At 49.7% G+C, this 16767-nt stretch overlaps 1 protein-coding gene across 1 annotated transcript in view; it reads left to right on the top strand.

The window, feature by feature from the left end:
• LOC137627622 (protein disulfide-isomerase A4-like) overlaps positions 1–16767 on the top strand; it is an 83254-nt gene that overhangs the window by 36622 nt on the left and 29865 nt on the right. The window contains exon 6 of the mRNA XM_068358719.1: positions 13580–13799. Coding sequence (XP_068214820.1) covers positions 13580–13799 — 220 coding nt within the window. The remainder of the gene's footprint in view (positions 1–13579; positions 13800–16767) is intronic.

Raw genomic sequence — 16767 nt, 5'->3', positions numbered from 1 at the left:
GCTCGCTCCGCCTGATCGCAGTACCACCTGCCAGGCGTACGATGTTGTGGACTCTACTACAGTCCATGCAAGCACAGCTTTCGGACTTGATGCGTGAGTGTCGGGCTGAGAGTGTTGCGCCTCCGCCTCCGCCTACACTCCCTCCGCCTACGCTCGCTCCGCCTGATCGCAGTACCACCTGCCAGGCGTACGATGTTGAGCCACGTGCTGAGTTTGCTGTTCCCAGTGGTGTTCAGCCTCCGCCTTCCTTAAGGCAACCTTTACAATGGGATCAGGAGGATTATACCTCTCTTCCTCCGCCTCCACTTGCTGCTCCACCAGTGATGCAACACTCGGTTGAGGTACAACAACCTCTCCCGTCCATGAGTCAGTCTCCTCAGCTCTCGCTGCAGCGAGCTCAACCCTCCACAAGGCAAGCACCACAACACCTTAGCCTTGCGCCTCAGGAGCCTCAGCTTGCGAGACATTTACCTTGTTCTACGCAGCCTCTTCCTCATCGCGCTCCGCTCACACCACAGGAACTGGAACTTGCTACTCCGCTTCCGCCAACCGCTCAGCAAGCGCAACCCTTGGGTTCAACCACTCATGCTAGGAGTCAGCCTCCTCCACCCATGCGCCTTCCTTCTGCTTGTCTTTTATTCAGCCTTTGCAGACTGAGCCTCAGGTGTTCCCTCAACAGAGTCTTGAAGAGGAAACCACAACTATTGTTGTTCCAGCTCGTTCTGACTCTGCTGTTCAGCATACCTTACCTCCATTTTCAAACCATATGATAATGGAGGTTATTTGTATTTCTTATAAAAATATATTTGTATTCCTTGCAATATATTTTTAACAAGATCGCAAAATATGGCAAAAATATGAATCATGAGTTATGAATGTAAGGTAAATATTATGTTGATATTAAAACCCCATGCAAGCATGCATAAAGCACTCTAGCACTGGTCATGGAATTTCTGAGAAATGTTAAACGCCATGCACACGCTCTGCTTTCCTTACAGCAGGCTCTGCTTACAGCAGGCTCTGCTTTCTACATGCTCTGCATACAGCATGCTCTGCATACAGCATGCTCTGCATACAACATGCTCTGCATACAGCATGCTCTGCATTCAGCATGCTCTGCATACAACATGCTCTGCATACAGCATGCTCTGCATTCAGCATGCTCTGCATACAACATGCTCTACATACAGCATGCTCTGCAGACAGCATACTCTGCATACATCATGCTCTGCATACCTTACCGCATGCTTCTCAGTCACACATCTTTGGTTGTTGCCAACTCACTAGACTGTCAAGCAGTTTCATAACGTTGCCTTCTAGTCTGCTGCTTTTGCACCAGTGAACCCTCACTGAGAGAACTTAGCTTTTCTAGGATATGGTCCCTGTAGATGAGAAAGTTCTTTTCTCCCTCCTTCTGATATTCCCTTGAGGACTCTGTCATTTGGAGGGAGCCTTTAGCTGCATAACCTCTTATGGACTTTTATTTAAGCATAACATGCTTCCAGGGAAGGTAATGGTTCCACTTCAGTCGCTAATCCCGTCTGTTACCACACCTGCTCCCATAGACCTTGAGCTGTGTTGCATGACATGCAGTCCAAGCTTAGTCCTTGTTAGAGGATTTTTTGTTTACGGAGTCAATGTGTCACGGGGAAGACGTTCAGCAACCAACAGAAGTGACTTGTTGTGACGCAGTGCGGCAACCTCAGCAACCCGATAAGGAGTTGTCTGTACGACCCAGACAGTCTAGACAGATTCGGGTTGTCACTGTACTTCCTCGCTTGCCCATGATTGACAGTTCACAGACTGTGCAGCAGTATCATGATCTTGTGTCCGGCTCCGTCAGACGACTGGCTTTTAAGAGCTCCCACAAGTCGTCGCTGTCTGGAGATTTTCAAATGGACTATGGATCTGACCAAGGAACTGGGCCTCCTGGTCAATTTTGAGGAGTCTCAGCTCGTTCCATCCCAGACCATTGTCTCCTTGGGTATGGATCTTCAGAGTCGAGCTTTTCGGACTTTTCCGTCGGCCCCAAGGATCTTCCAAGCCCTAGAATGCATCCAGAGCATGCTGAGAAGGAACCGATGCTCAGTCAGGTAGTGGATAAGTCTAACAGGGACACTTTCATCGCTGGCCCTGTTCATCGTGTTAGGGAGACTCCACCTCCCCCCCCTTCAGTATCATCTAGCTGCTCACTGGATAAAGGACATGACGCTAGAGACGGTCTCAGTTCCTGTTTCCGAAGAGAGGAGGTCTTCTCTCGCGTGGTGTAAGAACAGCTTTCTTCTCAAGGAAGTCTACCTTTGGCTGTTCAGAAACACGACCGCCGTCTCCTCTCGGACGCATCAGACACGGGCTGGGGTGCGACTTTGGACGGACAAGAATGCTCGGGAACATGGAATCAGGAGCAAAGGACACTTCACATCATTTGCAAGAAGTTGTTGGCGGTTATTCTGGCCTTGATAAACTTCAAGTCCCTCCAGCTTAACAAAGTGGTGGAGGTGGACTCTGACAACACCACAGCCCTGGCTTACATCTTCAAGCAGGGAGGGACTCTTTCGTGGAAGTTGTTCTAGATCGCAAGGGACCTACTCATCTGGTCTTAAGATCGAAAGCTAACTGGTAACGAGGTTCATTCAGGGCGGTATGAATGTCATGGCAGATCACCTCAGACGGAAGGGTCAGGTCGTCCCCACAGAGTGGACCCTTCTCAAGAATGTTTGCAACAGACTTTGGGCCCTGTGGGGTCAGCCAACCATAGATCTGTTCACTACCTCGATAACCTAGAGACTCCTGTTGTATTGTTCTCCGATTCCAGACCCAGCAGCAGTTCACGTGGATGCTTTTCTGCTGGATTGGTTCCATCTCGACCTGTATGCATTCCCGCCGTTCAAGATTGTCAACAGGGTACTTCAGAAGTTCTCCTCTCACAAAGGGACACGGCTGACGTTGGTTGGCTCCGCTCTGGTCCGCGAGAGAATGGTTCTTAGAGGTACTGCAATGGCTGGTCGACATTCCCAGGACTCTTCCTCTAGGAGTGAACCTTCTAAGTCTACCTCACGTAAAGAAGGTACACCCAATCCTCCACGCTCTTCGTCTGACTGCCTTCAGACTTTCGAAAGACTCTCAAGAGCTAGGGGCTTTTCGAAGGAGGCAGCCAGAGCGATTGCCAAAGCAAGGAGAACATCCACTCTCAGAATCTATCAGTCTCAAGGGGAAGTCTTCCGTAGCTGGTACAAGACCAATGCAGTTTCCTCAACCAGTACCACTGTTACCCAGATTGCTGACTTCCTGTTATATCTAAGGAAAGTAAGATCCCTTTCAGCTCCTACGATCAAGGGTTACAGAAGTATGTTGGCAGCGGTTTTCCGCCACAGAGGCTTGGATCTTTCCACCATCAAAGATCTACAGGACCTCCCTAGGTCTTTTGAGACCTCAAAGGAACGTCGGTTGTCCACTCCAGGCTGGAATCTAGACGTGGTCCTAAGGTTCCTTATGTCATCAAGATTTGAACCTCTCCAATCAGCCTCTTTTTAGGACCTCACATTAAAAACTCTTTTCCTCGTGTGCTTGACAACAGCTAAAAGAGTAAGTGAGATCCACGCCTTCAGCAGGATCATTGTTTTCACATCTGAAACGGCTACATGTTCCTTGCAGCTCGGTTTTTGCTAAACGAGCTTCCTTCACGTCCTTGGCCTAAGTCGTTCGAGATCCCAAGCCTGTCCAACTTGGTGGGGAATGATCTGAAGAGAGTACTTTGCCCAGTTAGAGCTCTTAGGTACTATCTAAAAAGGTCTTAACCTTTACAAGGACAATCAGAAGCCTTATAGTGTGCTATCAAGAAACCTTCTTTTCCAAGTTCTAAGAACTTAGTTTCTTACTATTCAGGCTTCTGATTAGAGAAACACATTCTCATCTGAAGGAAGAAGACCTTGCTTTGCTGAAGGTAAGGACACATGAAGTGGGAGCTGTGGCTACTTCAGTGGCCTTCAAACAGAACCATTCTCTGCAGAGTGTTATGGATGCAACCTATTGGAGAAGCAAGTCAGTGTTCGCATCATTCTATCTCAAAGATGTCCAGTCTCTTTACGAGTACTGCTACACCCTGGGATCATTCGTAGCAACGAATGCAGTAGTAGGCGAGGGCTCAGCCACTACATTCCCATAATCCCATAACCTTTTAACCTTTCTCTTGAATACTTTTTATGGGTTGTACGGTCGGCTAAGAAGCCTTCCACATCCTTGTTGATTTGGCGGGTGGTCAATTCTTTCTTGAGAAGCGCCGAGGTTAAAGGTTGTGATGAGGTCCTTTAGTATGGGTTGCAGCCCTGTATACTTTAGCACCTTTGAGTTGATTCAGCCTCCCAAGAGGAACGCTGCGCTCAGTAAGGAAGACGATCTTATTAAAGGCAGAGTAACGGTTCAAGTCGACTTCCTTACCAGGTACTTATTATTTCATTGTTATTGTGGATAACTGATTATATGAAATACGGGATACTTAGCTATCCTTTAGTCTTGTACACTGGTTTTTCACCCACCCCCCTGGGTGTGAATCAGCTACATGATTATCGGGTAAGTTTAATATTGAAAAATGTTATTTTTATTAGTAAAATAAATTTTTGAATATACTTACCCGATAATCATGATTTAATCGACCCTCCCTTCCTCCCCATAGAGAACCAGTGGACCGAGGAATAATTGAGGAGGTGTCAACAAGAAGTACTTGAGTACCTGGCCACAGGTGGCGCTGGTAAATACACCCCCTTCTAGTATTGTGATAGCTGGCGTATCCCTCCATAGAATTCTGTCGGGCAACGGAGTTGACAGCTACATGATTATCGGGTAAGTATATTCAAAAATTTATTTTACTAATAAAAATAACATATTAAAGGCCCCCCCTTCCTCCCCGATAGAGACCTAGCAGGATGAGAAGAATTGAGGCTTGTTTACATGCATATGCGGTATCTGGCCGATAGTTGGCGCTGGTGGGCACACCCGCAACCTTCATAGCGATCGCTCGCGAGTTTTTGTGTTTTTCTGTCGAGCCGCCGGAGCAGCAGCTATTATATATTCACCGGGTAAGTATATTCAAAAATTTATTTTATAATTAAAATATCATTTTCTGGTCTTTAGTTATCAAAGAACTTCTCTTGATATATTTTCATATTCATATATTGTACAAAGGAATATCCAGAATCCCTAAAATGATTGTGTTCATTTATATCCTCTGCAAATAAGGTTCCTTGAATCAGGAACTGACCATGTGAAACTTTGTGCTGGTACTCCTTACAAAGTGTAAGGCAATGAGAATGACCAACCTTTTTTCTTTAAAGGTATAAGAAATTGTAATTGGATACCTGTAGTATTTCTCACTTTCTTAAGACAACTATTTTAGAATGTGATATATTAACTATGATTTAGTAGAAGGACATTTTTAATCCTAAAGTTTCCTTTGTTCCGACACAGATACAAAGCTTCGCTATATATAGGGTATTACTTTCGGCAACGCTGAAAACTAGCCAAGAGAATTTTAGTGAGGAATAATTACCCCATCTGCTAGTTAGCGGGGGGGGGGGGGTAGACTACCTACCTTGCTCACTCATACCTGTCGGTTGAGTAACCAATTTTGCTTTTGGCTCGTTAAACAAACTGCCTTGACTTAATTACTTTTTATTTTTCTTTTGTGTGTATCAGTGTGTGTATGGTTATTGTCCCGCTTGCGGACATGTCCAGGCATTGAAGGCCACCACTGCGGCACCTTCATGTCGTCCGTGGAGGTGGACCCGCACCCTTTATGCCCGGCTTGCCGGCGAACTCAGTGTTCGCGGGACAACACCTGTTCCGAGTGTGGGAGAGGTTTGCGCGTAAGAAGAAGAAGAAGTCTAAACGCGAATCTTCGCTTTCGGGGTCTTCCTCGAAATTGAAGAAATCGGGGGTTTCTGCTTCCTCTACGCCCAAATCTCTGCCCGAAGCTAATCCTCGACCAGGCCCTTCCGGTACACGGTCGAGCAGTAGCGCCGGGCTTGTGACTCCAGGTCAACCCTGTGGGATAGTAAGTCGGCTCCTTCTCTTCCCCCAGGGAGCACCTGTTCTTTTCCAGACCTTGTGTCTTTATGGCCATCGCTGGGCGTCGATGGTCCCCCTACGAAGGAAGTTCTCCTCGAACTCCTCCAAAGGGTAGCAGAGAGAAGGCGGTCATCTCCTTCCTCTGCGGAGGTCGATCCTCCTCTCCTGGGCGCAGGCGCTGTTGCCCGTCGGTCAGGCTGAGAGTCTGGTTCCGACGCCGAGGATTTAGCTAACCCACCATGGGCGGTGGCAGGGCTCTCTCCAAGGCAAGCTATCCCTTCGGGGGAACATATCTCTCATTCGTAAGAGAAGATTGCCTCTGTGCATCGGCAATCTCCTTACGCTTTAGGTTCTCCTCCAGGGGCGGAAAGAGAACCTTGTTATAAGCGTAGTTCTCTTTCGGGCGAATTCTCCTCCCCTGCGGAGGAATTATTTGTAGACATTGTCTCCCCCTCGGTCGGAGTCTGTTGAACGTTCCTCTCCGGAGGTTCGTAGAGTGGAGAGATGGGTAACCCCTTTCCACCCCGGACATTCTCCACCTCGGGCTGAGGAGACGTCTTTTTGAACCTGCTGGTTCTCCTCACGTTCACCCTTTGGGGTCTCGAGACATCACCCTTTGGGGTCTCGTGACAATCACCCTTTGGGCTGGCGTGATCATGAGCCTTCGGGCTCTCATCATGTTGATCCTGCGGGTTCTCATGACAGCAGGAGTCCTTCGGGTCTCCGTCGTGCTGAACCTTCGGGCTCTCACGACTTGAAAGCAGTTACGCTGAACCCTCGGGCTCTCGTAACGACGGTAACGTTGAACCTCCGGGTTCTCGTACCGTCAGTCACGTTGATCCTTTGGGATCTCGTGACAGAGGAACCTCGATTCCTCGTTACATTGACCCTTCGGGGTCTCGTAACCTGAGTTACGCTAAACCCTTGGACTCTCGTAACTTTAGTCGCGCTAACACCTCGGTGTATCGTGACAGAGAAACTCCGGTTTCTCGTTGTGTTGATCCTTCGGGTTCGCGCAACACAGTTCACGCTGAACTTTTGGGTTCTTGTGACCAGAGTCATTCTTTTTATGATAGAGAGTTTTCAAACTCTCGTTGTTTTCATCGTTCGCGCTCACACAACATAGGCTATCGTGAACCTTCGGTTGAGCGTAGCAGTGAGTTCTCTCACCAACCTGAGAGCTCTCGTATGCACGACCAAGTTTGCGCGCACGGGCAAATTGGCGCGCACGGGCAAATTGGCGCGCACGGGCAAATTGGCGCGCACGGGCAAATTGGCGCGCACGGGCAAATTGGCGAGCACGGCCAAATTGGCGAGCACGGCCAAATTGGCGCTCACGGCCAAATTGGCGCGCACGACAGTCTCAAAATGGCGAACATGGCGCGCGGGTTCATCCTATGGCGCGCCATATGCGTGAACATCCTGTTACTCGCCATGCGCGCGAATAACACACTGCGCGCTATGCGCGCGAGCAACCTTATGCGCGCCAGGTGCAAAAAAGGTGCACATCATCGGGAAGGGTGCGCACACGAGCACCCTTCCGCCTACCAACAGTTCGGGGCAAGAGCACACGACCATCTTGGCGCTCACAATCAGTCTCTTGAGCCCCTTAGGCCTCAACAGAGACAACAGTCGCTTGCGCGACCAAGCCCAGACCCTATCCCTAAGGGTAGGCCTGTGCCAATCTTGCCTGTAGGGAAGCCTCCATCAGACAAGAGGGTTAAGAAACCTTCCCAGGTTCCTAAACCCAGGGAGCAGTTCTTTCCTAAGAACCTCCCCCTTAGTTCCTCAGGAGCCCGTGACCCCCCGTGGCTTAGCACCTTATTCAATGTAGTGCGCCAAGCCATGAAAGGAGTCGTTCCCCGCTCCCAGTCCTTAGGTGACACACCTAGGATTCCCTTATCGCCTCCTCTCTTCCCAGGGTCCTCTCCTCCCTCGGATCCTAGGAGGAGTTCGGAAGATCCCCACAGGCGGGTCCTTCTGGCAAGGGGAGATGGTCATCCCCTCGCAAAAGACCTCTAGACTCTGGAGGAGATTAGGCATCAACCTCAGGGTCAAAGGGGAAAAGGATTAGTCCTTCACCCCCCAAGGAGGATAGAGTTACTTCCTATGGAGACTCCTTCCGTCCTTTACCGGTCGAGATAGTGTCTAAGGAGGCACGACCTGCGACTGGACGGGATTCACTCCGTACGGCAACGGACTTGCATTCCACCCATAAGCCGACGGAGTCCTCTAGGCCTTTGGGGACAGAGGACCTTCGGCCTCATGGGAGGGAACCGAAGGATTTGTTCACCATCCCCAAATCCTCGGCCAGGTTTCCTTCCTCACTGCCTCCCTTCCTCACTGCCTCCCAGGCAGCCGGAAGCGAGCACCTCCCCGGTAGTCTCCCTATCCCCAGTCTATACAGTTGACAACATCGACCCACTCTGGGCTCCTATGGATGAGAGCTCGGACGTGGAAGGGCAGAGCGATCTCGAGGACGACGTTCTGCCAGCAGCCGCTAGCCCTAAGCTTACAGAGGATGAGAGGAAGGAGTTGGAACACGCCTTCTGGCAGGTCCTAGCCTGCATCCGTTCCATCAATGGTCTTCCAGATCCTTCGGCAGACCCTCTAGATGGAAAAGAAACAGTCCTTGACCAGTTCTATGGCACTCAGAAACCTCATAGGACCAGTGCATCTTTGCCCTGGTCAAGGGGTTGAAGAGTGCCAAACAGAAGGCAGTGTCCCAGGCAACTGGGTCCACCTCTTCTCTCCGCTCCAACTCGTCCTCCAAGCTCCTACCTCCTCCGTATGTGTTTCAGAGGAGGTACTACGAGATTCTCGGGAAATCTCTTCCAACGCTGCCTCTCGAACACTCTATAGAGGCACTCTCGAAGGCCACCTCCTTCGAGAAACTTTTCGGCCTCTGAAATCCTAAACCAGGAGAAGGTGGCGAAGTACGCCATGCAGGCTACTTCGTGGCTGGATTTCTGGTTAGGATCCTTAGGACAACTGATGCGGTCTAAAGAACCTGTCTCGGGAGTCCTCCAGGAAGACTTTGGAGACTCTCCTATTGCCTGGCACTCGGGCCATCGAGTTCCTCTCCCATCAGGTAGTGAACCTTTAGCCCAACACTATCCTGAAGAGGAGAGATGCCGTCATAAGCAAGTTCTATAGACATCTCCCTCAGGCCGAAGTAGTGAGACTGAGAAATGCTCCTTTCGATGGCAATTTTTTGTTCCATCCCGAGGATGTCGAGCGGGTGGCAGAAAGGTAGAGGAAGTCCAGTCAGGACTCCCCCATCCAAAAGGTCTTAACAGCTAGACCTTACCCCTCTCAGCCACAGCGGAAAGCACAGCAGAACTCGCAGCCGAAAAGGGCTAGAGACCCAAAACAGCAGGGTAATAAGGGTGCAAAGCAGGCCTTTCACAGCAAAAAGTCCTTCGTGGAGGAAAGGGTAAGAAGGGATCTGGCCGAGGCCGGTCCCAATGTAAGACAGGCAATCCTCTCATTTGCCCACCTGTGGGGGGATGCCTGTAAAGCCGCAGGCAGAGGTGGCTTCACCACGGGGCCGAACCCTGGACGGTCGAGATGATTCGTTCAGGGTATCGTATCCCGTTCACGCTCTCTCTCCCTCCACTGACTCGAGTGCCGATTCCATTGAACTCCTGTGCGAAGGGTCAGCACAGGAGTTGGCCCTTAGGGCAGAAGTCCAGTCCATGTTGGAGAAGGACGCTCTCCAGGAGGTCCTCGACGGGTCCCCAGGCTTCTACAGTCGACTCTTTCTTGTCAAAAAGGCGTCTGGAGGCTGGAGACCAGTCATCGACCTCTCGGCCCTGAACAGGTTTGTCGAACAGACACCTTTCAGGATGGAGACGGCCGACACAGTCAGAAAAGCGATAAGACCCCAGGACTTCATGTGCACTCTAGATCTGAAGGACGCATACTACCAGATCCCAATTCACCCGTCTTCCAGGAAGTATCTGAGATTCATGTTCAATCGGAAGCATTACCAGTTCAGGGTACTGTGTTTCGGTCTTTCCACAGTACCCCAGGTATTCACAAGAGTATTCCCCCTAGTATCATCTTGGGCTCATAGAGTCGGCATCCGTCTCCTAAGATACTTGGACGACTGGCTGATTCTGGCAGACTCGGAGGCGGCCCTTCTCCGCCACCGAGACGAGCTTCTAAGGTTTTGCCAGGATCTGGGGATCGTGGTAAACCTCGAGAAGTCTCAACTGCTCCCCTCTCAAGAACTGATATATCTAGGCATGCGATTAGACACCCTAAGGCACAAAGCGTTTCCATCAGACGAAAGGATCCAGAAACTGAGGGAGATAGCTCAGGTCTTCCTCAGTCAAAAAGAGCTCCTGGTGCAGTATTGGCTTTGCTTTCTCGGTCACCTCTTTTCCCTGACCCGACTGGTCCCCAACAGTTGCCACAGGATGAGATCCCTCCAGTGGCGACTAAAATCCTAGTGGAACCAACACTCCGATTCCCTGGATCTCCTAGTCCACATAGGGCTAGAGGAACAGTCAGACCTCAGGGGGTGGCTGGCGGAGCCGAACCTTTGCAAAGGGGTCGATCTTCTCGTCTCTCCCCCGGAATTGATGCTTTTTTCGGATGCATCAAAAGAAGGGTGGGGGCTCACGTGCTGCACCATTACATCTCTGGCCAATTGTCCGAATCAGAAAGGTACCAGCACATAAATCTCTTGGAGATGAGGGCAGCCTTTCTGGCCCTCAAAGCGTTCCACCAGGTCCTGGCGGGGCACTCCGTGGTGCTGATGAGCGACAACACCACGGTAGTAGCTTATCTAAGCAAACAGAGCGGTACCTTTTCGCAGCAGCTGTGCCATCTTGCAGTAGAGATACTCGGATGGGCAGAGGACAACTCGGTGACTCTATCGGCTCGCTTCATTCCGGGCAAGCGGAATGTGCTAGCAGACAAGCCGAGTGGTCTTTGAATCCTCTGATAGCCAACAAAGTCCTGACTTTGTGGGGTTCCCCGACTGTGGATCTGTTCGCAATGGCCCTGAATTTCAGGCTCCCATTGTACTGTTCCCCAGTTCCAGATCCCCAAGCTCTTTGGCAAGATGCTTTCCAACAACGGTGGATAAACCTGGACGCTTATGTGTTTCCCCCGTTCTGTCTGATGAGAAAAGTCCTCAACCAGGTACGAGCAAGCAACGACTTGCAAATGACCCTCATAGCTCCGCTATGGCATCACGCAGAATGGCTCCCGGACCTTCTGCATCTCCTCACAGAGATCCAGAGGGAGCTTCCTCCACAGCACGACCTCCTCAAACAACCACATGCCAACATCTTCCACAAAGCCGTAGCCTCGCTTCGACTTCACGCCTGAAGACTATCCAGCACCTTCTCACATAGAGAGGCTTTTCGCAACCGGTTGCGAAAAGAATGGCTGGACACCTCAGGAGATCCACAGAGGCAGTCCACCGGGCGAAGTGGTCAGTTTTCTGTGGTTGGTGTCGTGGAAGGGGGTATCTCTCCCCTCGATGCCTCTGTTCCAACTATAGTAGAGTTTCTTGTATACCTTCGGGAAGAAATGCTTCTCTCGGTCTCGGCAGTCAAAGGGTACCGCTCAGCCTTGAGTCTCGCCTTTAGACTGAAAGGAGTCGATATTTCCTCCTCGTTGGAACTTTCTTTGCTCATATGCATTTACGAGCTTACTTGTCCCCAGGCAGAACTAAGACCTCCCCCTTGGAATGTGGTTCGGGTCCTCAGGTCTCTGAAGGGCTTCCCCTATGAACCACTACGCCAGGCCTCCGATCGCCACCTCACGTGGAAGACGGTGTTCCTGCTCGCTCTGGCTTCGGCCAAGAGAGTCAGCGAACTTCATGGTCTATCTGCTGATGTCTCCCACTCTAGGAGATGGGGGGAAGTAATCTTCAACTACGTCCCTGATTTTGTACTAAGACTCAAAATCCGGCTGTGCCGGACTCCAGGTTCGGCCCATTTCGGATAGAGAGTCTTTGTTCTGTAACCGATGATCCAGACCAACTGTTACTATGTCCAATAAAGAGCAGAGGTGTCACTTAAAAAGAACAGCAAAAGGTCGCCCCCGTGTATGAGCACTTTTTGTCCGCACGGGGAAGGTCAAGAGGAGGGTCACGAGGAATACTATTTCCTCCAAGAAAAGGAAAGTAATCGAATATGCTCTATATCCAGAGCCTCCTCCATCCAACCGACCCTGAGCTCATGACATCAGAGGCATTGCAACGTCTCTGGCGTTCAAGAAGAAATTTTCTGTGGCACAGGTATCGCAAGGGGGCGTATGGAAGCGTCAGACGACCTTCACAGCCCACTACCTGAAAGACATAACCCACAGGAGCATGGAAACCTTCTCCATTGGTCCTGTGGTGGCCATACAACAAATTATCTAATGCCTCAGGCTCCTTGATGGACAAGTAGCAGAGGGTTGAGGGCTGAGGTTACCCAGGTTAGTCTGGGGTGAATGAAAAGAATGTCTGGCTCACTTCTTTTTTTCTCCTTCTCCCCAGGGGAAACAGCTCTGCAAGACCGAAGCATAACTGACCTCACCCCTCTGCAGGTAAGATTCATTTTCCTTGTGTATCCTGAGTATGAATGAATACTTTGTTGCATCACCAATACCTCATGAGGGAGGGTATTGGGTATGTCTTAGAATCCTCGAGTTCCTACGTAAAGACAAGCCACAAGTCTCTCTCACACAAGCTTCTGCAGGCCACTATCATTGAGTCACCTTGTAACTACTTTGATTTTAGCTAGGGTAGGGTTCCTACCCAAAATTGGGGGAAATGCCTTGGTATATGTATGTATGTAGGGTTCCTACTAATTAGATCATAATCAATTAGAAGGAACCCCGGGTCATGACCAAGGCCAGTTGGTAGAACTTCTTCCCTCCTAAGAGTAAGTCACCCTATAAATAGCGAAGATTTGTATCTGTGTCAGAACAAATAACAAATTTGGAAATAATTTGTATTTTTCCTAACATACAAACCTGGAGCTATTTATACAAATTGGCCCGCCACTCTGTCCCCCTAGAAGTCCTGCCAGAAAGCAAAAGTGGTTACTCAACCGACAGGTGTGAGTGAGCAGGGTATCTTGTCTGCCCCAACCCCCTCCCGCTAACTAGCGGATGGGGTAATTATCCCTCATTAAAATTGTCTCGGCTGGTTTTCAGCTTTGCTGAAAGTAATACCCTATAAATAGCTCCAGGTTTGTATGTTAGGAAAAATACAAATTATTTCCAAATTTGTTATATTTGATTGTCATTCTCATTTCTTTCAAATTCCCATTTGCATTTTGCTTGGAAGGGCATACATTACTGTAAAGCACCCAAACCACACACTAGACAGTGTTAAGGATCTTTAATGCCTTCCATTATCCCCAGCTATATTGCCTTTTTCTATTTTACTTCTCATCTATTCTCTTTTTAAGAATAATTTCAAAGAATATTCCTCAGCAGAACCATATGTATGTGAAGATGTTGCTCAATGGTTGCTTTAAACTAATTTTTCATATTCATGTTGTAGGTATTTCGTAATGGAAGATCATTCGAATTCAAAGGAAGAAGGGACCAAGCAGGTATGGTAGAGTACATGAAGGAGCAAGCAAAGTTGCCATCCAAAGAAGTAAGAACACTGTTGGAAGCTCAGAACAACTTTGCCAGAACAGATGCAAATATAATTGCTTATTTTACAGAGAAAAATGATATGTTTGATGAATACATTGGAGCTGCCAATGAACTCAGAGGTAAGGATAGTAATGGTCTGTTGGGTATAGCATATTGTATACTGTAATAATTTGATACTGTACTTTGAATTTATAAGTTCATTTTTCAATATTTAACTTAGCCGGTGATTATATAAGCTGCAGCTCTGCTGCTCGACAGAAAACTCTACGTTAAAAATCCGCCAGCGATCGCTATGCAGGTAGGGGGTGTACTTCAACAGCGCCATCTGTCGTGCAGGTACTCAGTACTCATTGTAAACAAAGAACTCAATTTTCTCTCTGTCGTGCCACTGGCAAGACCTACTAATTCGCTGTTGCTAACTGGATTGGTTTTCACAACTATTTGGTGAAGTACACGTTTCTAGTTTTGAGCTTTCGCTGTGCAGGCTTTCTCCTCAATAAATCCTTGCATTCTTTTTTTGATATCGGATTATTTGTTGATGACTTTGGATAGTTTTTGAATTCCCCTTTGACCAATTCAAAATGGCTGACCTTTCTCAAGTCCCTAAATTCAGGAAGTGTAATGCTAGGGACTGTTCAAGGCGTCTTCCGAAGGCCTCTATCGATCCTCACACCGTTTGTTCCAATTGTCGGGATAAAACCTGTCAATTGGAAGATCGATGTGAGGAATGCGTTGGGCTTTCGGAATTCGATTTTATCGAATTCCAGAAATATACACGTAGGCTAGAGAGAGATAGAGTCAGGAGAAGTTCATCTCGTTCCGTTGATTTTTCCTCTCCTCATGCCCCACAACCTATTCCTTCCCCTGTAGTGGTTGCTCCTAATCCCCCTTCTGGCACTCAGGAACCTTCGATGGCAGATATGATGCGTGCCATCCAAGCTCTGGGTGAGAGAGTCGAGTCCTTGGCTAGTGACCGTAACCAGCTCATGGCGGACGTCAAGGAGCTGAAGTGTAAGAGTGCAGTGGGAAGTGATAAAGTGAGTGATAGTGTTGTGGATAGTGTTGCGCTTGAGGGTTCGTCTGTTCGTGCCTGTCGTCCTCCTAGTCCAGGACCTCTTGCAAGCTCCCAAGTCCAGGGGAGAAGCAATGTCGTACGACCAAAGGGTTCGAGAGGCTTTAATCAGCGAACAGACGTTCCCTCCGTGGTTTCGGGCGTATCTACCCAAGATCGCCCCACCCACACAGAGACGAGAGAGCCCATTTATTCCTCGTCTGCGGAAGAGGTTTCTCGTAAGAAACCATGGACCAAGGTCTCACGACCTCTTAAGCGCAAGTCGGTCCCTTCCGCGCAAGTCCAACGGCCCAGTTGTAGCCACTGGGTCAGTTCGGACTCGCTGCAGTCTTCCGATGACTGCTCACCTCCTAAGAGAGGCAAAGCGGTACCGCCTCAGGCAGTCACACTGTCTGTCGCCGCACCTGCTCCTGTAGACCCTAAGTGGTCTTTGCTGCAGACCATGCAGTATCAGTTAACGTCTCTGATGCAGGACTTTCGTGCGGAGAAGGTTGCTGCTGCACCAACCTCTTGCCTACAACCATCCACGGTTGTGCGTCCTGTGGACGCTGAGGCGACCTTCTTGCGCACTCCAGCTGAGAGAGTCCCGCCACCCATGCGTTCCAGTGTACCCTGCCAGCCGCATGTTGACGTTCAGCGACGCACGGAACCTTCCGTTGACGTTCGCGAGGTACAACAACCGTCAAAGTTGTTTTGTTTTGACGCGGTGCGTCAACCTCCGCAACCCAGTGTGGTTGCCTCTGCTCGCCCACATCAGACTAGACAGTCTGGAGTAGACGCTGTGCGTCCCCGCGCTGCTATGGTTGTTGCCAGCTCACAGACTGGGCAACAGTTCCATGACGTTGCGTCCGGTTCAGTCACGCGTGCACCCGTGCGACCGGACTCAGCTGACCAGCCGATACCTACTCCTTTGCCGCTTCCTCCTCAATTCTCGGATGATGGACTCTCTGATGATGACGATGCGGCACACGTTGATGAACCACATTCGGACCTTGACGAGCCCAAGACCACGCAACCCTCTTTGGACTTTAGAAAAGTTCTTGCTCTGTTCAAAGAGATGTATCCGGACCAGTTTGTGTCTGTGGCTCCACGCTCTCCTCCGTCAGAGTTTGCTTTAGGTACGCAGTCATCCTCGCCTGCCTTTACGAAACTCGTCCTCGCACGCTCGTCCAAGAGAGCTTTACGAGTTTTAGGAGATTGGATGCAGTCCAAAAAGAGTCTAGGGAAGACAGCCTTTACGTTTCCCCCTGCTAAACTCTCTTCCAGATCGAGCGTCTGGTATGCCACGGGAGAAGTTCTCGGCTTGGGAGTTCCTGCCTCTGCCCAGGGCGACTTCTCAAGTCTTGTAGACTCTCCCCGCAGGCTAGCCATGAGACGCTCTAAGATATGCTGGTCACCTTCGGACCTAGACCATCTGTTGAAAGGAGTATTTAGAGCCTTCGAGGTCTTCAACTTTTTGGACTGGTGTCTGGGAGCTTTGAGCAGGAAGATCTCTCCTTCTGACAAGGAATCTTCCTTGCTCATCATGTCCTGCATGGACAAGGCCATACGTGACGGATCTAGTGAGCTTGCTGCTTCGTTCGTATCCGGGGTCCTCAAGAAGCGTGAGAACCTTTGCTCTTTCCTGTCAGCTGGAGTGACACCGTGTCAAAGATCAGAACTTCTGTTTGCTCCTCTCTCTAAGTGCCTTTTTCCAGAGGACTTGATTAAGGAGATTGCTGCTTCTTTGATTCAGAAGGACACCCATGACCTGGTTGCGTCCTCTGCCCGCAAAGCCACCCCTTTGCCTACCTTGTCAAGACCCAGGATGGACACTCCAGCGTCCAGATTTATTCCGCCCTTTCGTGGCAGAGCCTCCAGCAGAGGAGGTGCTCGTGCCGAAGGGAGACGTGGGAAGAAGAAAGGAACCAAGTCCTTTAAAGGCAGAGTCTGACTGCCACCTTCTTCAGACAGCAGTGGGAGCCAGACTCAAGAACTTCTGGCAGACCTGGGAGAAGAGAGGCGCAGATGCACAA

The sequence above is a fragment of the Palaemon carinicauda genome, chromosome 35 (genome assembly GCF_036898095.1).
Source record: "Palaemon carinicauda isolate YSFRI2023 chromosome 35, ASM3689809v2, whole genome shotgun sequence".
NCBI lineage: Eukaryota > Metazoa > Arthropoda > Malacostraca > Decapoda > Palaemonidae > Palaemon > Palaemon carinicauda.
This window is presented reverse-complemented; position numbering and strand designations above follow the sequence as displayed.